This window comes from Hermetia illucens, chromosome 7 (genome assembly GCF_905115235.1).
Source record: "Hermetia illucens chromosome 7, iHerIll2.2.curated.20191125, whole genome shotgun sequence".
NCBI lineage: Eukaryota > Metazoa > Arthropoda > Insecta > Diptera > Stratiomyidae > Hermetia > Hermetia illucens.
In genome coordinates this window covers 10,624,318-10,645,635 of record NC_051855.1, presented here as the reverse complement: position 1 = coordinate 10,645,635, position 21,318 = coordinate 10,624,318, and the positions used below count along the sequence as shown (strand labels likewise).

The following is a 21,318-nucleotide window of genomic DNA, read 5'->3' as shown; positions in this document are numbered from 1 at the left end:
TTGTAACATTAGATGCCACAATGGCCAAGTTGTCCACCACCGAGGCACTGCGGCCGAGGGATATCGACGGTGGGAGCCTGCTTGTTCACTCCCAAAAGCCGCCGGTGTTGGGGTTCCGAGCCCTTGCAAAGTAACGACTTTACTCCTTCTCAATTCGTCCATGTTGCTTTTATTCTCTGGGTGTTCTTCCTACAGCCATTTTGGTCCACGCACTAGAGAAGAGCAAAAACTAGTCCATACACAGTCAGAAAAGAAAAGTGCATAAACATATACTTACACATCAATAGGTATGCCCCTTTCGGCCACCTGGGGTCGCGCCTGATAGGAGATCTGGCAGCTCCTCACAGAATTGCCGGCCTGCTGGGTTTCATTAAAATTGCCGAAATTTGAAGAAATCTTGAGAAAATCTTTAAACAGCTATCACTACTACCGGGGCAGGATCTGAGCTTTACAATGATATATAGATCGCGGGGTCTGGGTGTCAGGAAAATTGCGGAAATTTGAAAGGATCTTGGGAAAAACTTTAAACGCTAATAACTCCGTTAATTGTCAGAATTCCGAGAAAAGGAGCGAAATTCGTGATCGCTACTATCAGGGCAGGATCTGAGCTTCAAAATGGTGTATAGGTTGGTGCGTCTGGTCCCAGGAATTTTCCTGTCAAAATTGGGAGGAATCTTGGGAAAAACTTCAAACGCTGCTATCTTCGTAAATATTGAGAATTTCGAGAACAGAAGCGAAATTCACGGTCACTACTATCGAAGGAGGGTCTGAGCTTCAAAATGGTATCTAGGTCCGGGGTCTGAGTGTCAGGAAAATTGCGGAAATCTTGGGAAAAATTCTAAACGCCTATAACTCCGTTAATATTGAGAATTTCGAGAAATGGAGCGAAAGTCGTGATCGCTACTATTGGGGAAGGTTCTGAGCTTCAAACCGCTGTATAGGTTGGGGTGTGGATCCCTGGAAACTTGGCGAAAAGTGGAGAAACTTAGGGAAAAATGTTAAAGAGCGAAATCCGTGATCACTACCATTGAAACAGGATCTGACCTTCAAAATGGTATCGAAAATGGGGTGTCTGTGTGCCTGGAAAATTGTCCAAATTTGGAAGAATTTTGAGGAAAACCTTGCACGCATGTAACTCCGTTAATATTGAGAATTTGGAGAAAACAAGCGAAACTCGCGATCACTACCATCGGGGGAGGATCTGAGCTTCAAAATGATGTATTGGTTGGGGTCTGAGTCCTTGGAAACTTGACGAAAAGTGGAGAAATCTTCGGAAAAATTTTAGACCCTTATAACTCCGTTAGTATAGAGAATTTCCAGGAAAAAAAACCAACGAAATTCGTGATCACTACTTTTGGGGGTGGGTCTGAGCTTCAAAACGATATGTTGATTAGGGGGTCTGAGTGTCAGGAAAATTGGCTAAATTTGGAGGAATCTTGAGGAACACTTTAAACGCCTATAACTCCGTTAATATTGAGAATTTCGTGGAAAAGACGGAAAATCGTGATCACTACTATCGAGGGAGGATCCGAGCTCAAAACGGTGGTGGTGGGTGGTTGGTGGGTCTAGGTTTCAGGAAAATTTCCAAGATTTGGAAGAGTCTTTGGAAAAAGTTTAAATGCCTATAGAGGTCCGAAGAAGCGAAATTTGTGATCACTACTATTGGGGTTGGGTCTGGGCTTCACAACTGTATATAGTTCAGGGGTTCTGGGTGCCAGAAAAATTGCCAAACTTTGGAGGAATCTTGGAAAAAACTTTGAACGCCTATAACTCCCTTAATATTGAGAGGAAAGGAGCGAAATTCCTGAGCACTACTATCGGGGGAGGATCTGAACTTGAAAATGTGGTATGGGTTGTGGAATCTGGGTCCTAGGAAAATTGTCGAGATTGCGAGGAATCTTGGGAGAAATTTCAAACGCTCCTATCTACGTTAATATTGAGAATTTCGAGAAAAGGAGTGAAAGTCGTGATCACACGTTAAGGGATCAGGTACCATACTTATACATTTCGAAGGCTGCAACATCCGAGTAGATGGAGTCACCTTCGGTAAAACGAAGCCTACATCAGTTGGACACAACTTCACAATCAAATCATTGCCAATATACAAATTCCCAAATTTGACAACCATCGAACTCCTACAAAGTGCGACAAACAAGAAGCATATACTCACCTTCGTGCTCTTAGGCTCCCAGGCATTCATCATCTGTGTAGTTATACTATCTCCCGGGGATCCATCTTCAACATCCAACAATCCGCTCCAGCAACAGCAACCACTAAAGCACAGTTCCTGTTCCCGACGCTCTATTCCAAGGGGGGAGGAGTTGCGTCAACGACCCCATCATAGCCACCCGATGCCCAATACATGATCCACGCCGACGACCCCAATGCGAACTTCGATACCAACACATGCCATGCACTCTACTTTTTTCTAAATATAATATGTCAACGCACTCCACGCACATGCACCTGAGTAAGCATTATTGTAATATTATAAATGATGCACTTAATTAACGTAAGTTCAGTTATTGTATTGTATTGCATTCGCATTGACGTGAATAAACGTCTTAAATAAAATCATTTATCTTTTTGTTTTATGTCTATGGAACAAGTTCCACAACTCGCGCGCACGCATTCATTCCTGTGTTGTATTCAGGCTTTAGTGTAGATCTGCTGTGGTTCAAGCTGTCGTTTAGATAGTTTGAGTGAAAAGATAGAATCTTTTCTCTGTAATGCGTCGTGCGTGTGGAATTGTTGTTATTATGTTCTCCGGCATTTCAAGATGACTTTTATCTTCTTTTGCGTGTATCTCACTCGGTTTGTTTGTACGTTGTTTTGATGGCCGCGGAAAAAGTGCGAATGAAAGAATGTTTTCGAATATTCTGAAATTTAGTTAAATCGTGTAAAATCTTCGTTTGACGCCGTGACGTGTTTAGCGCGTGATTTACTCTTTTATTGTGCCTAGAATTTATGTGGGAAAAGGAAAATATTTAATTACATCAAGCAGAATTCCGAAGTGTTCAGTGTCCCGGGACAGTAGGAGACCCGTGGAACATCAAAAGCCGCGCGCTTCGGGAGTGTATGTGTATCGAGTGTGCATCTATATTTAATGCGAATAACACGCAGTGTGTATTTCAAGAAAGATAGAATAATGAACAATGCATGCGGTTCACTCGACCATACCAATATCAACAAAAGCCGAGGCGGTGGAATGCCAGAAAATTTGCCATCGAAGCAGTAAATGGCTCCAGAACTAACCCGTCCGAGGAGCAATGAAGGGTGCAAAACATGTAAACTTGCCTTGGATCCTACATGATTTGTGATTCTGAAAATCCTATCTAATATACCTAAAGTCAGGTAAGTTATGAAGCCCAGTCTTGCAAGTTTTATAGATATGGTCCCCTACCCCTAGCTGATACCGTGCTTCACCACAAACTGACTTCTGGCCCGCCAGCTTTAGGGGCGCAGATCAAATCTCACGTGCCGTGCACCCCTTCTTCGCGAAACCTCAGCTGCGGAGACACAAAGGCTTTAACCTGGACCTGCAGACGTTCTTGGGCCTGCCGCCAGTAGTAGTGATCACGAATTAAGCTCGTTTTTGCGAAATTCTCAATATTAACGGAGATATAAGCGTTTAAAGTTTTTCCCCAGATTCCTCCAAAAATCAGAAATTTTCCTGGCACCTGGACCCCACAACCTATATACCATTTGGAAGCTCAGACCCTCTACTAGTAGTAGTGATCACGAATTAAGCTCCTTTTTTAGGGTAGGGTAGGTGAATGCATTTACGCACACAGTGTTGGACACCCGATTCGGTACGTCGTCGGACTACCAACTAAACACCTCCCCATCGTCAGAGAGCTAGCCTGGAACCGTTTGTCACATTACTTCGGGCTAGTCCTCGAACTCTCCCGCTTTGCGGAGCCTTCAAATCAGGGAATTCCTTTCACCAACGGGAGGGGAGAGGAGGAATGGAACTGTCAGTTCAAGGAACCCCCTGCCATCCGGCTCCTCCACCGGTCGAGTTCTATCTTCTTAGCAACGAGAAGGGCCCGAACGTAGTGGGCAACACGGTTCCACCTGTCAGCAGTCCTCAGCATCTCTTCCACAATGGAGAGAGATCCCCTGTGTTTAAATAGAGCTGCTGACGAACCTCATCCCACCTTCCACAAGAAAAAAAAATGTGGTAGGCGTCGTCCACAACTCCATTGCAAAACACATAATCCGGAGAACGCGTCTTTCCAATCTTGTGCAGGTAAGACTGAAAACCTCCATGCCCACTTAAAAATTGGGTAAGGAAATAGTCAGTCTCACCAGGCTTCCGATTCAGCCACGCACCTGAGTTGCCGATGAGCCGCGCAGTCCATCTGCCTCTAGCTTCATTTTGCCAAGAGAGCTGCCACTCGTCTAGAGTGTGTTGCCGTTCTTCGCGAGCAACCACCTCCCTTGCGCTTGTATATGTATAGCAAGAAGGACAACGGGGATCACTCCCGCGATCACCATCACGGCCGTTTCAGAGACAGTGTGGTACGCAGACGCCACCCGTAAAGCTCCCCGTCTTTGTACTTGCGCGAGGCGTTTACGACATACCTCCTTTTTAAGAGCGCCAGTCCACACCTCTGCGTCATAGAGCAGGACAGACTGTGTTGAGCTCATCAGGAGACGTTGCCTACTAGACGTAGGACCCCCAATTTTTGCCATTACCTGACGTGACCTCCATCCACCTTTGACCCTCCAGTGTTTCATAGAGCAGGGAGTGGTTCCTCAGATAGTCCCTCAAAATCCGTAAGAAATAGTTCGGCACGTTAAAGGTATTGTCTAGTGTGCCTAGAATGTCTTTCCATCTTACGGAATTGAAGGCGTTTCTGACGTCAAGCGTTACGAGGAGCACCACCCATCGAGTTCGGCGGCTATGTGCCTCTGCATGACAGCATCAATTGTCGATCTCCCTGTCCTAAAACCAAACTGCCGGGGAGATAAATCTCCGGCAGCGCGTATCGCTTCAGCGAGTCTACTTCTGATGAGCTTTTCGAGCACTTTCCCAGCTGTGTCAAGCATACATAGTGGGCGGTATGAGGACGGCAATTCGGGGTCGTCTTTCCCTTTAGGGATCAGCGCAAGCTTCGCAACCTTGCAACGAGCAGGGAAAATACCCTCCTTCAGGCAAGCGCTGAATGCGCCGAGCAGTAGGTCTGGCCATTTTTTGAGTTCGTCGTAATTGGAGAAGTTCTGGTCAGCCAGGCCATGCTGTATCGACCGGAACACATAGTAATCAGAAGGGGCAATGTCTGGAGAGTACGGCGGTTGGGGTAGGACTTCCTATTTCAACGTTTCTAGATTTAACGGGCTGTGCAACATGTGGACGAGCATTGTCATGTTGCAAAATAACTTTATCATGCCTTTGCTGGTATTGCGGCCGTTTTTTCTTGAGTTCGCGGCTCAAACGCATCATTTGACGTCGGTAGAGTTTGCCCGTGACCGGTTCGTTCGGTTTTAGCAGCTCATAGTATACCATACCCAGCTGGTCCCACCATATACACAGCATGATCTTCTCACCATGAATATTCGCTTTGGCCGTCGATGATGAGGCATGGCCGGGGTATCTCCACGTTGCCCGACCCTTGGGATTATCGTAGTGGATCCACTTTTCATCGCCAGTAACTATTTGATGCAGAAAACCCTTCCTTTCTTGTCGTTGGAGCAGTTGTTCGCACGTGAAAAAACAGTGTTCGACGTCTCTTGGTTTCAGTTCATACGGAGCCCAATTTCCGACCTTTCGGATCATTCCCATTGCTTTTAAATGGTAGGAAATGGCTTACTGACTGACTCCAAGTGTTTTTCCAAGTTCTTCTTGCGTTTGCGATGGATCTTGGTCGAGCAATGCCTCTAATTCTTCATCTTCAAAAATTGTTGGCCGTCCGGCGCGCTCTTCGTCTTCCAAGTCAAAATTGCCACTTTTAAACCGTCCAAACCACCTCTGATACATTAGCTCAGACAGAGCATGGTCACCATAAACTTCCACCAAAATGCGATGACTTTCGGTTGCTTTTTTCTTCATATTGAAATAATGAAGTAGAACTCACCGCAAAAACACATTATTTGGTACAAAATTGGCCATTTTCGTTGATGAAAAAAGCATTGTTGTTTACACTTCAATTAAATAATTTACATTGACGTTTGTGCCTATTGACAGTAGCTTGCCGATGAATGTTTGGAAATGTGGATCAATGGAATAAAAAACAAGCTACGCCATCTATTGTGAAAACCGACAGAACTTATTTGTAGACCTTATAGAGAAAAGTGGACAGTCTTCTGCGCTCTCCGCGTCGACTTCACCATCCCATACGGGGTGGGCAGGGAAGAGTGCCCCCACAATGCGGTCCATCTGCTCGGCCTTAAGTGAACAGGGTTTCCGCAGAGCCCCGATTTTTCGGGTTACCAGTTTGTAACCGAGCCCCCACGGATCCCCCATTCACCTCGTCGATCAGATCTTGCCAGCAGCGAGCTTTGCTCTTGTTTATTGCGCTGCGGAGTCTCCTTTTGGCTGATTTGTACTCCATCATTATGGTACATGCCTCCTCCCGGTCGCCTAGACGTTGTGTTAAGCGGCGGAGCCTGTGGCACTCCTTCCGGAGCTCTGCGATTTCCACTGTCCACCAATACATGGAAGGTTTGCCGCGCCTCGATGTCTTCCTGGGCATGGAGGCTTCGCAGGCCGTCGTTATCAGGTTCATAACTGAATTTACGACAGTGTCAGCTGCGGCGCCATCGCCCCCAGGAGTACCTTCCAACGTGGCCCCACCCGTTCCCAGAGTTTCGACAGACTTCCCGGTAATCACCTTCGCGACGTTCCAAGCCGCCGACTTCAAACCTAAAGAAGTGCTCCTCTCTGTTAAGCACTTCATACGACCTCTCATATGGTGGCTGCAAGGGCTTCCGGGAAGCATCCACGCGTGTGCAGACGACATCCAGCTCTCTGGGGTCTCAGCCCTTGTTGAAGAGTGAAGGAATGGCGGGGGTGATTTAAATCTTGCCGCGGTGTCCCGAAGCAAACGCAAAAAGCCAGTGTTGGAAAGGGTCGACCTATTATCGAACCCTGGACTGCTGAGGAGTCTCAGATTCTCCTCGTATACTAACTCGGCGGAACTGGCGGCCAATTCCTCGCTATGGGCTGCATGCAGGCCAAGTAAAACGAAAGGTAGGACTTGCGACCACGAGGAGTTTTCGTGTCATTATAGCGGTTCTCCGCCTCGGGCTGATTTCAGGTAACCCATTGGGGAGTTCCGTACCCACGTACTCGAGGAGGGCGATCAGCCCCGAGTCTGCAAGGGACTCATCTGAAGTGGCTCTGCCACGAAGCCTCACCGGAGGTTAGCTGGGAACCGGGATGGCCCTCTGAGAGCATATGCTCCAGGAGAATTCCTGGAGGATGTGTTCTCGGCCCGGTTATTTGCGGTTGGCCCCCTTGTGGGAGTTTCATGGTGGTTGTGGTTATGCCTACATCGCGGGCAGAGCTCCTCGGAGCTCGAGCATCATTCAGTGGCCATGAAAGGGGATTCAGTGCCATACAAAACCAAAGGGGACTCAAGGAATCCCCCTGAAAGATGCCCCTCCGTATACGGATTGGCTCTGAGGTATTCGCACCCTCAGATATACGCACTGATAAGGTGGTATGCCACCCTTCTATGACTGTCGTCAAAAACTATTAGTTTCGCATCAATGCGATACAGATGGAGAACATCGATTAGCCAGGTATGCGGAACGCTATCGAAAGCCTTGGCATAATCAATATATAAACTAAAAAGGTTTCTTTGGCCTCTAGTTGCTTGTTCTACAACTACCGAGTCGATAATGAGTTGCTCTTTGCAACCCCTTGACCCAACTTGGCAGACCCTCTGCTCCGCGAACAGAATGTTGTTGGTCTCGAGGTGCGCATTGATCCTTCCACTAATAATGGACGTGATGAATTTGTGGAGGGTTGGTAAGCAAGTGATCGGTCTTGTGTCTGCGGGGTCCTGCACCGTGTCCTTCTTAGGGATAAGGTAGGTAGTCCCCGCAGTGAGGAAGGGTGGAAATTCCTTATTCTGTGTGCCAACCGACTGTGTACGCTGGTAAATTTCTTATACCAGAAATTCTGCACCCGATCCAGACCTGGACCCCTCCAGTTCTTCGAGCTGTTTATGGCCTGTCGAACTTCCTCTTCGGTAACATCTGTAAAATTCATGCCAGGCGTATTGACATGCTGCTTTAGTGTGTCCAGAATTTCAACTACGGGTGTCTCACTGGGGATAGAATAGTTCCGGTAAACCCTGTGCACTTTATTTCTCACCCGTCTGCTGGCATTGCCAGTGCTGATCTGAATCAGTCTAGCAATGTTCTGCCTTAGTGAGTCCCGCTGACGTTCCAGACGAATTTTCCATGGTGGATCTCTTCACTTATTCTTCTTCTTTATTATTATTATGATTCTTAAAAATACGTAATGACAATGCCTTGATAAGTGTGAAGTTGGCTGTAAAAAAATATAATTAGGAGGAAAGTGTGCCAGCCGAGTGTGTTCGCTGGTAAATTTTTTATACCAGAAAGGTGATCCACTCAGCATGCTCAGCTATCGTATATATTTCTTTTTTAATTTTTACTGTGTGGGGTCTTTTAGGAGGAATAGCCGAAAATAATAGGAGTTTAGAAAACTTACAAGTTTAAGGGCTCTATATACTTTTAAGGACGGGGAGTGAGGGCTCAAAATAAGTGCCCCAAAAAGTGTAACAGGTCTCGTTCTCAGAACCTATCCAACCTAAAAATCTGAAAAAAATCGTTATGGTGGACCTAAATGAAATCTAAACCTCAAAATACATTCCATTCCGATACCTGCTCAAATAAAATTAATAATAGCATATTACCTTATTTCAGAAATTTACCCGAACATCCTCCTTTAAGTTCATCCTACAAGTACAAAATTTGGTAAGTAGTAAAAATAATACATAATTTTCGAAAGTTCGAAGGAAATCCAACTATTATAAACAAAGTTATAACAGATTAAAGCACTCTGAGGCGTGTATGACGTCATCATCATATAAAATAAACTCATATGAACGATGGAGCTGGATATATCAAGGAATATTTTGAATTTTAGATTAGAATAGTCATCTTTCCCAGGTTTCGGTATGAAGATTAACTTAACCTGTTGCCAAGAGGAAGGCACGTAGCCCAGAGGAAAACATCCTCGAAAAATATTTCTTAGAGATCGCTGTCAATGCTCCATACCCTCCTTTAGCATTGCCGGATAGATGCCATTCATACCAGGTGTTTTGAAATGTTTAAAGGACAGTATGGCAGCTCTCACATTTTCATGGGTAACAATCGCTTTCGCAGTGTTCCAGTTCCCTTTGCAACACTTGCGTGTTGAAGGGGTTGCAAGAACCGTCAACTCTCCCCCTACCACTTCTATCTCCCGTTCTCCTGGGTGGTGTACTTCCAGAAGGGTCTGTACTGAATTCAGTCTGGAGCTTGTGAAAGTACCGTCGGGTTTTTTAAGAGAATTCAACTTGGCCGACTCATCCCTTTTGAGGACTCTGAACCACCTTGAAGTCTCTCTTTCGCCTTCCAGTTCCTAACAGTACGCTCTAAAGGAGTCTCGTTTCGAACACCTAACGAGCCTCTTATATTCACGCTGTGAGTTCCTGAAATTTAACCAGTATTCGTTCTTGTTACTTTTGTAAGCACGGTTTAGAAGTCGCCTGGTTGATTTCCTGAGTTTTTACAGTCCTCGGTTCCACCAAGGAACCGTTTTACCGCCTGGGACTCCGGAAATAGGACAAACCTCTTCATAGCACTCTAAAAATGTGCAGTTCAGAGTTTTCAATTCATCTTCCATTCCATTCTTCTAGCCAGAGGAGTCCTTAGTCGAGCATTCGCATCGCAACCTATTAAGAGCTCGAGACCACTTGATTCTGCATACGCCACCAAATCGCTAAGCTCTTGCGTCGGTGGAGGATACAAAGAATCATAGGGTAAATAAGCGGAGGCAACTATGCTAAGTCCTGGGAACAATACTGTCTCAGCATAGTTGCCTCTAACCGTCTTGACATCAGGACGCAAGCTCTCGGTCTTATGAATCTCTTGTCGTAGAAGATCCTAGCCCCCTTTACTGATCCAATGCCGCAGATTCTGTTAAATCAAACCCACGGTTCTTGCACCAGAAAGATGTAGGGGAAATCCTATAGCTTTGTCATTCTCGCTGCCAACAGGTAGGAGGGAGCTTTGGCATGCTGCAGGTTGATTTGACCAATCTTTATGTTTTTCAACATGAACTTAGTCTATTGTGTTCTGGAAAACAGTTAGAAGGGAATGCGGCAGTCCACGTGTGACGGGGTTTCCCCCACATCGTATCGCCAGGGACTTGATCCCCTCGTGTTTGATTTCTCTGAGAAAAGCCGTTCTTGGAAGTACCGCAGTTCCCATGCTCTCATCCATGAAAGATCTCATCTCATCTTGCAGAGCATTCGTCTGTTTTCCACTTAGCACCTTAATTGGTTTGCGGTGTCCGGGATGCATAGATTCGACCACTCGAACTGGCATCAAGTCAGTTCCGCTCACGTCTCTGGCTTCCCTTCCTTCCGCCTGTTCCTTGGAAAATATAGGAGAAGTTACTAGCAGGTAGGATTCACTTTGTAGTCCCTTCACCAGTGCGGGCCCCATACGGGGGTTCCGCCCCTGTATACACTATCCTTCGCGCGCAGCTCCATTGTGGGAGAGAAACATATATAGTTTGGAGAGAAATGTAGAAAATTGAAAGAGAATTAGGTGGAACAAAACCTCATTGAAATTGGTTCAATGTCTGTCTGTCCGTCTATCTGTATGTCTGTCTGTCACTCGCACTTTTCTCAGAAACGATTGTACCGATTGATATGAAATTTAATGAGAAGGTGGGAACTGTGAATGCTCACTTAGTGAGTAACACCGTTCTAGGGGATATCCATATATGGAAAAGGGCGTATGCTGGCGCAAATCCTAGTACTCCTGCGATGAAATTAAGGAGGGTTTTACAGTCAATTTCTGAAAATTGGTGAAACAGATGGCGCAATGAGATCTATTTTGAAGCCTAGATTTAAGATAAGGCTGCCTGGACCATAAACAGTGGAGAAAAGTTACTTTCCCATTGGTCCGGCGCCCCATCGAGTTGATGCAATGATGAGGCGAACATAGGACTCACTCAATCCTTGAACAAAATGCCTTTAAGCTTCGATTGGCTTAGGCCTGAATTCTTTATAAGGCCCTGGAAAAATTCTTAATTTTTTTGTAGTTTGATTTGGAACGCCCTCATAATCGGGTTTCCCGAACGCAGATACCTGTTTCTCCATTACCCTAGTTGCTTGTTTTGCGCTTTTTCTAACCAACTTTTCCATTCTATTTTCAGGAGATCGTCAAATATAATCAAATCCATACAGCGGCATAATGGAGTGTAACATGAAGAAACAGTATTGCTATTTAATACAATTAGCTTTAATTTTATATTTAAGTTGTATAGCCGGAGAGACAGTTGAACCTACAGTGCAGGGACCGGCAAATCAGAAACAACAACGACATCATGTCTCGTCTGTGCTATTAGCTAGTGGATACGTTCCTATAATTATAAGTAAGCCTGTTGTAGGTGTCGGAGGTGGTGGCAGTACTAGTATGACTAAAAGCACTGGCAATAGCACAACTAGTAGCTTGACATATAGTGCTGATAGTATAAGAAAAGCTAGTTTATCGACGAGCTCATTTCAAAATATATCCGAAACTCTAGTGCCTTTATTAGGGAGAATAACAGCAGCAGTTGTTGGCTTACCACAAGCTAAACCGTTATCAAACGGGGCAAGCACTATGCCTAAAGTGGCCACATCGTCCACTAGTTCTACTTCTTTCAATGTCCTCGATCTTGTAGGGAACCTCGATGTTCGGTTAAAGCACATACGAAACATTGAGTTGGGCGTAACGTATATACAAGAAATCTTCGACGCTATCGGATACACCGATGCCCTTCGTCCAGAAGACGCAACGATTAATCAGCTCTCCCACAGGATACAAGCTAAACTGGAGGTCGTGCATGATATCCTGGATAGCCTGAGTGAGTTCATTGGTTCAAACATTACCGAAACGCTAAGGCAACAAGGAACAAATAGTTCAAACGATGAACCTAACGTTTTTCTAAACACTTTGATCCAGCCCTGCCCATTTGATGATTTTACGCTCGAACAAAACTACAATAAAAACAAGATACAAATCTTAAACTACTTGAAACTAAGTGGTTTCCGCGATGTGGACGATCTGAATTTCACGATCAATAATAAAATTCTAAGTGTACTGAGGAGAACAGCTGAACGGAATTCCTCCTCGATCCCAACGCCATCGGCTTCAACAGTGAGTGGTTTTCAGTCAGCATCGGAAACAGGATCAGATGGAGGAAAGCCTGCACCCTATTTCCAATATCAGCAGCAAGGAATAACGTCAAATTTTAAGCATGTTTTCTTCCTATCGCGTAATGACCATGCCAGCGACCATAATTGCCAGTACTATTTTAATGATTTAAATTTTCGCCACTTTTATGCGGCGGCAATTCAACAGAAACATGTCTTCCTCCTTGTTGACTGCGGTAACTCTTTGACCGGGGAGCAACTTGAATTATCCAAACAGTTCGGTAAATTTTTTACAACACACCATTGTCATGCATGCTTTCTATTCTAATCGCTATCTCTGTTGTTTGCCAACAGTTTCCAACGTAATCCAGATGCTCTCCGAAGATGATACGATTTCTATTGTGACTGTGGACAACGCAGTTGATGTAATCAAATTATCCTCAACAGAGGACTTAATATTGGGCGAACCTGAAAATACTTTCAGCAAAACCTTCAGATACAACGCGACCATGGACCGGAAGGACGAACTACTTAAACAAATTAGTTTTTTGACACCATCTAAAGGTACAACCAACCATTCATTGGCATTCGAATACTCCTTTAAACTACTAAGGAAGCAACAAATATCCCGTGGCACACCTTTAGTTTTTGTCTATGTGACGCGGGGCCTTCTAAGTCGTTTTACGGAGGCAATGGCAGTTCTGGATACTGTGGCCAAAGGTCAAGCTTCGCTAGCTGAACCGATTGTAATCAATACGTGTGCTGTGATTCTAGGTAAGTTGGCAGATCCAATTTGATTCCTTAAAGATCAATCGTTTACCAGAACCTCTATTTGCCACAGACGAAAAACGTATTATGTATGAAAAGCAGTTTCTTCAAGACATCGCCCAGCAAAACTATTCAAAGTACAATATCGACGTATCTGCTTGGTATAACATTGATCATCACAAAATTCGTGGGAACATGTTCGTTATTACCAAGCGCCATCCCGAGTTGATTGTGAAAACAAGTTCTGCCATTTTTGGAGCATTTTTCAAACCTAAGTACGTGTCGGATGCAATCAAATACCATTTACCTATTCTGGACTACAATACTAAAGGTAAGTTGTCGACTGATCGAGTGCTAATATCCAAGCTGTTTATATGTATCCCATTCTAGATGTTATCGTATCAATCACTAAACCTATACCATCATATGGTGTAGCCGGAATCAACATGTATCTGAATGATTTGGCTGAGGATATCATTTACTATCGCAAAACAGATACTTCGTATGCATTTATAACAGATAAAGATGGTATGGTTATTTATCATCCAGCATTTTCTCGTCCTGTTGCAACTACAAAAACACCCTATCCGGTTGAAATTGGATTCCTAGAAAAAGCCCTGAAGCGCAACGAATCTTCTAACGAGAGTCTTTGGACGCAGTTTGTAACTCTGCCAAAAGGAAATGAGACACTCAAGCAAAATATCAGCAGTGGAAGTCAAAATGTAACTATTTGAAAAGAGCACGCGCTATGTCCAAAACTAAAAATTTAAATGTATTTTTGTCTTTTCCAATCTGTTGGAAGCACAATTAAAATTCTGTTGATTCGGTCGGGACCATCATTATTTCATCCTTTTCCAGGTCACTTATATTTGGCATCGTATTCTGGACTCCTACATAGTTTGTCTTGTAACAATCGCTCGGACTGGCAACAGTCAATTTTCGTTGCAATACGGTAACAGCGGAACTCCTGATAAAGATACTCGCCGCTTCGAACGTTACCATCGTCAGAGTATGGATTCTACTCCTAGTTCCGAATTGCTCTATCATCGTATCGATTTGATACCGCCGCCAAAAACACCAGTTTGTCGCCATTTTCGGCAGATTGCTACATTGGGTGAGTATCTTCTTACGCTAGGATTGAATTTTGGTTGGACTAAACTAAAAAAACAAATTAGAGAACAATTCTTGAAAGACGCACTTTGATCAAACCTACTGAGGTGAAGGTTAGGTTGTGGTGGGGCCTTGGCGTAGCACTCAGCCCCCGTTTATTAGGCCGCTCATTGCGAGGTCTCCTGCGCACTTCGTTCGTGTGTGTCTTCTGCCTTTTACGAACCTGAGAACACTTCTTAGTGGCAGAAAGTTCGTAAATTCTTCATTGGAGAAAAGCTTTTTTGGGTATAGAACCTGAAGAGGTGACTAATTCTATTAGGTTGTTGCAAATGAAATGTCGGATTTTTCAATGAAATGAAGTTAGTTATGATTTTAATGTTTAAAACTGCCGCAAGGTGACTCTGGTGGTATGGGATAATTGAGTATAAATAGTCGTTCGTTCGATCAAGGAGTCATTTCAGTTTCAATTGTCATTGAAGTTCCAAGTAAAACTCAAAGAAAAAAGCATGGAAGGGAGTCAAAAACGTCTACTTTTTCTATATGAATTTAAACTTGGTCACAACGCAGCGGAGACAACCAGAAACATTTGCAGAGCATTTGAAGCTGACGCAGCAAACGAACGAACGACACAGCGGTGGTTCGAAAAATTCTGATCAGGCGACATGACCCTCCAAAGTGAACCTCGTGGACACCCAGGACCATCGATCGACAACGACGAGTTGCGTTTGATAGTGGAATCTGATCCCCGATCATCGATTCGTGACATTGCAGAGAAAATAGGCGTACACTATTCGACAGTATCTCGGCACTTACAACAGCTTGGAAAGATGAAGAAGCTTGATAAGTGGGTTCCGCATGAACTCAACGAGCAAAACATGACGCTGCGAATGGAAATATCCAGTTCTCTACTCAACCGCAACAGGAACAATCCCTTTTTGCGCAGAATAGTGACATGCGATGAAAAGTGGATATTGTACGACAACCGTCGCAGATCAGCGCAATGGCTAGATGCCGATCAACCTCCACAACACATGCCAAAACCGAGCCTTCACCCGAAGAAGGTAATGGTAACTGTTTGGTGGTCTGCATCTGGAATTATTCATTATTCGTTTTTGGAGCGTGGTGAAACAATTAATGCAGAGAAATATTGTGCCCAACTTGATGAAATGCACGAGAAATTACGTGTTCAGCGGCCTAGATTGGTCAACAGAGATGGAGTGATACTGCTCCATGATAACGCCCGACCTCATGTTTCCAGAATGACGGTCCAAAAATTAAATGAATTACGATATGAGACTCTTCCTCATCCACCATATTCACCCGACCTCTCGCCAACCGACTACCACTTTTTTAAGCATTTGGATCACTTTTTGGCGGGGAAACAATTCACCAATGAAGTAGCTGTCAAAAGTGCCTTTGAAGAATTTCTTAGCTCTAGAAACCCAGACTTTTACGAAACTGGAATAAATGCCCTTGTATCTCGTTGGGAGAAGTGCATTGAAGCTGCTGGTTCTTATTTTGACTAATAAAATTAATTTTCATAAAAGTTATAGTTTTTTGAAATTTTACTCAAATATCAGACATTTAATTTGCAACAACCTAATATTTTAGATAGAGAACAATTCTTGAAAGAATAGATGCACTTTGATCAAACCTACTAAGGTGAAGGTTAGGCTCATCGCGAGGTCTCCTGCGCAATTCATTCGTGTGTGTCTTCTGCCTTTTACAAATCTGAGAACACTTCTTAGTGGCAGCAAGTTCGTAAATTCTTCATTGGAGAAAAGCTTTTTTGGGTATAGAACCTGAAGAGCTGACTAATTATATATAAAATTCAATGCCGTTTTTCTACTCTTCCTCACATTGGCCCAATCTTTTCAGTGCGGTAGCTTAAGGAACAGCATTTCCAACCTGCGTTTTCGTGTCCACTTTCTAAGGGGGGATAGTAAAAATTTCGCTCTAGAGACCTTGGGCTCTCGAGAATAGTTTCGACTGCTGACAAGAATTATAGTTTATCCATTCGCCTGCGTGAGCTTCCGGAATAGACTTGATAGTAAACGACCTACGAGGGCGGTCCGATAAGTACTTAGCCTCTCCGCCCGATGGTGCTACTATCGCAAGAAGTATTTACTGTCGTGTAGAACATTCTCGTAGACGGCTACTGTCAAAATTTTAGTCGAATAGGACTTGTAGTTTTGTTTTTAGCGCGTGTAGAAGCGGGCGTGCGGGCGAATTTTAGAAAAATGGAAAAAGAACAATATCGGTCGGTGATTCGATTCTTGTTTTTGGAAGGGAAATCGCGCAGCGAAATCAAAGAACGCTTGGATGCTGTGTACGGTGACGCTTCTCCTTCGATGGCGACCGTCAAAAATTGGTTTAATGAATTTCAACGTGGTCGCACGTCAGTTTTTGATGAGCCACGCCCCGGTGCCCCGAAAACGGCTACTGCGGAGAAGAACGTTACAAAAATCCATGACCTTGTATTGGCAGACCGCCGATTGAAGGTACGCGAGATAGCCGAGACAGTAGGCATCTCAAAAGACCGCGTGGGTCATATCCTGCACGAAATTTTGGGCATGAGAAAGCTGTCGGCGAGATGGGTGCCGCGTTTGTTCACTCCGGACAACAAGCGCAACCGTGAAACCACTTCAGAGCAGTGTTTGACGCTGTTTAAGCGCAATTCGAAGGAGTTTCTTCGTCGTTTCGTGACTGTCGGCGAAACATGGATCCACTGGTACACTCCAGAGACCAAGGAACAGTCGAAACAGTGGACTTTACCCGGCGAACGTGCTCCCAAGAAGGCAAAGACTGTGCAATCGGCAGGAAAGGTGATGGCCGCCGTTTTCTGGGATTCACAAGGTGTGATCTACATCGACTACCTGGAGAAGGGCAAAACGATCACAGGGCTGTACTATGCCGAATTATTGAGCCGATTTGACGCCGAATTGCGGAAAAAACGGCCGCATTTGGTGAAGAAAAAAGTGCTCTTCCACCACGATAACGCACCGGCTCACACTTCCGCCGTCGCCACGGCCAAATTGGTCGAATTGGGCTACGAACTGCTGCCCCATCCACCGTATTCCCCAGATTTGGCCCCGTGCGACTATTATTTATTTCCTAACTTGAAAAAGTCACTCGCCGGGCAGAAATTTGAGTCGAATGAGGAGGTTATAGCCGCCACGGAAGCCCACTTTGCAGACCTCGAGAAAACGTATTTTTCAGACGGGTTAAAGAAGTTGGAGCATCGCTGGGAGAAGTGTATCGAGTTAAAAGGAGACTATGTCGAGAAATAAATCGACACTTTTCAAAAATTTTCGTTTTTTTTTTTGGTAGGCTAAGTACTTATCGGACCGCCCTCGTAAAGCCAAAGGCTAGATGTGGTTATAGTATTACCGAGCCCCATTTTTTTGAGCAGTCAAGGGTTCAAGTGCCCTCGCATCCCGCATTCAGGTATTGGTTCTCATGCAGTATAGACCATCAACTTGCGAATAGCGACATAGCATTCGAACCCAGAGCATAAAATAGATATGACTTATACTCATGTCAGACCATCACACCCCCCGCTAAAGAAAAAGCAAGCGGCAAGAAGTACAAATCTGAAGTGTAAGTCCTTTCATGATACGATCTACAACGATTCGGCTTTCCTCTTACCTTTTATCAAAAGCGTCCGCTCGGACGCACAACGACTTCAATGTTGCGAACTTTCGATTTTGCCAATAGTTTATTTGCGGCGAAGGCAATATCACGTTTTCCAATTATTTCACCCTCGCCATCGCCTTCATTTTCGCATCAAAAATGTGGTCGCGATAAAATCTTTGCAGACGGGTCAAGCATGATTCAGACTTTCTCGTTGTGAGAGTGTCTTCCATGATCGTTTCCTTCATTACTTCAAGGCTGAGCAAAATGGTTACGCGGTTGCTGAATGGTTAGTACTCCCTCCTCATTGCGTTAATGTGGAATGTATGAAGTTTGGGAAAGGGCTGGCAATTATAACTTGCAAAGGAACGCAACAAACATTTCTATCAGTATTCTGATATCAAACAGATAACGGTATGACTTTCTATTCTTTTTCAGATACCGGAACAATATTTCTCTCCGCATCAGCCTTTAAGTCGCCATTTATTTTCTTCAAAAATAACCGTGAAATCAAAGATGAAACTCAACGAACGCACAACGCCCAAAGCATTATGGCATACATCAAGGATATCACCAACTTATTAGCGAATCCTGGTCTTCAGACGCATATTCGAAGTGATGTTTCGGCTCTTATTCACGTTATGTCCTATTTGAAAAAACGTCATCTTGAAAACGGAGCTCTAAAAAAGTACATCATTAGACGCTATGTGGCCACAACAAATGGTGTACTGCAAGTTTATCCTGGCTGCATCTTAGGAAATGATCTGGAACCATCGAGGCGACCATGGTTTCGTAAAGCTGTAGCGCATCCCGGTCGAATAGTTGCAACGGAGCCTTATTTGGATGCTGGAGGCGCAGGGTATATAATAACGATAGCACACACGATATTCGAAGGGAAAGCGACCGCATTGCACAATGCTGACAAAGATTTACCAATAGCTGTTGTAGCGCTTGATGTTCCATACACGTTTTTTTATAAAATGATTTTGGAATCAACGCCGGTTTGTTCCGAACCGAATATTAAGTGCCTTCTAATGGAAGAACAGGGTTATTTGCTTGCGCACCCCAGCATGATGGAACCCTCCACGCCAACAATGAATAACAGGCGACCTTTGGAACATATTACACACAAAGAGTCATTTGTGGCAAACGATATTCTGAACCATAAAATTCTGGTTAAAAAAAAGGCCTGCGCGACTTTCCAAACCCGCGTAATACAACGGTACTATGAGTTCAATACGTCGTTAACTCAAGTCCTGACAAATAATGTGGTTCATGGCGAGCGCACCAAATACCAAATCACTGCCGTAACAGGAACAAATATCTTTTCAGCAATTTTAAATTCAACATGCGATGGGGGAGCCTTCTGTCCTTGTAGTACTGTGAATCGGATTTGTTTAAATTGTAATCGAATGGATCAAGCCGACTGCGAGTGCCCTTGTGAGTGCCCTTTACGAATGCCTAGTACAACGGCGGAAGTTTCATCAAGGAATCTGACACTGGGCTATTGCGAGCCGGAAAAAGAGGGACTGGCTATTGTAAACTCGCTAAGCTACGACTGGAGCTTAGTGGTAAAATCCTGCGTAAACATTAACTGTGACGTATATAGAACGCATATGGAATGCCTTGGAATTATGGGTTGCGAATGGTGTCAGCTTGATGCCGATATGAACCCATTCACCACCCCATTTTGCACAGCGCAGAATTCATGTTTCAATGGGTTGTTAGGCTCAACGACTCCCTATGGAGATGGTGATATAGGTTCGGCTATTATTGAAGCAGTCTCTACACCTGCCTACTCAGCGATAGGACCAGTAGGCGGTACAATTATTGCGTTATGTTTGATGGTGGGTTTCGCCATGTATTGTTATCGCCAGAATCTGGACACTGGTTCAGAGCATTTATATGAGGCGGATTCCATCCAGGACGATAATTATGGTGTACCACTATCTCGTCTTTATTCCGATGATATCTCACCGCATGATGATAGTGATTTGAGTGGAGGAGGTGGAGTAGGTGGAGGAAATATCATGAATAGAAACCATCGATTGGCTAATGCTATCGCTGTGAATGAGGTGTCACCCTACCATATGTCTACTGGAGGGTACCGGAGACCTATGAATGGAGATTCTGATCATGGCTACTCAACTATGACGCCACATGAAGACTCGGAACACATGTGCTTCACATTGGTCGAACCGCTCATCAACAATCAGAAACGTCTATCTATGTCGGCCGATTCTATGTCGATCAATACATCAGTATCTAGTCCTACCAATCATCATCACTGTCAGCCATATCACCCTCAACATATTACTATCGATAGACCGCCTGGACTGGCCGTCCCCGACATTCCGTCGTTTCCTCCAAATCTTGGACAAGTACCAGTGACAGGTCTGTCAACACCGCTAGGTAAAGCCAACCGGGTTCCTGAACGAGGCTTCTCAAACATGACGTCGTCAAACTTTCCACCTCCTGGGCAAACTGTTCTGCTTAATAATGGATTTCAGCAGATTTCATCACATCATATTTTAGCTCCTGTTACAGTTCATCGACATATGGAAGCGTCATAGCGTTCAGCAAAGTGTATGTTTGCTTTTAGATTATTTAATGTTTTATGCCCATGTTGACCGATATCAACCGTATCCTTGCCTACAAATATACAAAGTTCGTTCTAACGTAAACGGACCTTTTTTTTTTTTGTTAAAAAAAAATGTGCAGTATGATTTTGACATCATACTTGGGGCAGGGCTGGAGGGTCCGCTCAACAGCGTCAGAGAAGGTATCCTTCTTCGGCTCTGCAGTCTCCTCTGTAGGGGCGTGAACATTAGTGAGGCTTCCTGTGTGGAGTTGCCAAATCTCCCATCAGGCGCGTCCCTTCGTGCGGATAAGAGAAAGCTCGGCGAATGTGTCATGGCCATGCACATGCACGCATCCGAAGATGTGCGTGTATGGGCATGTTTATGCGCAGGCCGGGTAGGTGGGAAGTAAGCGCCCACCCGTGGATAAAAATTGGCTATGGGAAGGATACCCAGAAATAAAACCAAACATGGAGGAGCAAAAGAAGAATGAAGTTACGGTGCAGGGCTTCGGAAACCCAGTACCGGCGGTTTTTGGGAGTGAGCAAGCGGGCTCCCGGCCGTCGATATCCAATGACCGCAGTGCCTCAGTAGTGGGAACCTTGGCTACTGTGGCATCTAATGTTACAAGCGTACGGGAGGAACTTGAACTGGCTCCAGTGATGGACCCGTTCAGGAGGAGCTCGAGATCTTATGTTGGAACTTAAGAAATCCAAGGATGTAACCGCGGACAAATTCTTAAGCCAAATCGGGAAGACATTAGGGCAGTAAGCCGACATAAGAGCTAGTAGGCCGGAGATCACTATCATCTGCAAAGATATAGATGAAATCACGAC

At 44.6% G+C, this 21,318-nt stretch overlaps 1 protein-coding gene across 1 annotated transcript; it reads left to right on the top strand.

Moving 5' to 3' along the window:
* Positions 1–2,612: 2,612 nt before the first annotated feature.
* LOC119660827 (VWFA and cache domain-containing protein CG16868) lies at positions 2,613–20,587 on the top strand. Its single transcript, XM_038069687.1, has 8 exons — positions 2,613–3,354; positions 8,905–8,955; positions 11,411–12,673; positions 12,747–13,166; positions 13,234–13,491; positions 13,551–13,882; positions 14,019–14,274; positions 18,342–20,587. Exons 3-8 carry the CDS (start codon positions 11,449–11,451, stop codon positions 20,474–20,476), a joined length of 4,626 nt encoding a protein of 1,541 aa, XP_037925615.1. The 5' UTR covers positions 2,613–3,354; positions 8,905–8,955; positions 11,411–11,448; the 3' UTR covers positions 20,477–20,587.
* Positions 20,588–21,318: the final 731 nt, after the last annotated feature.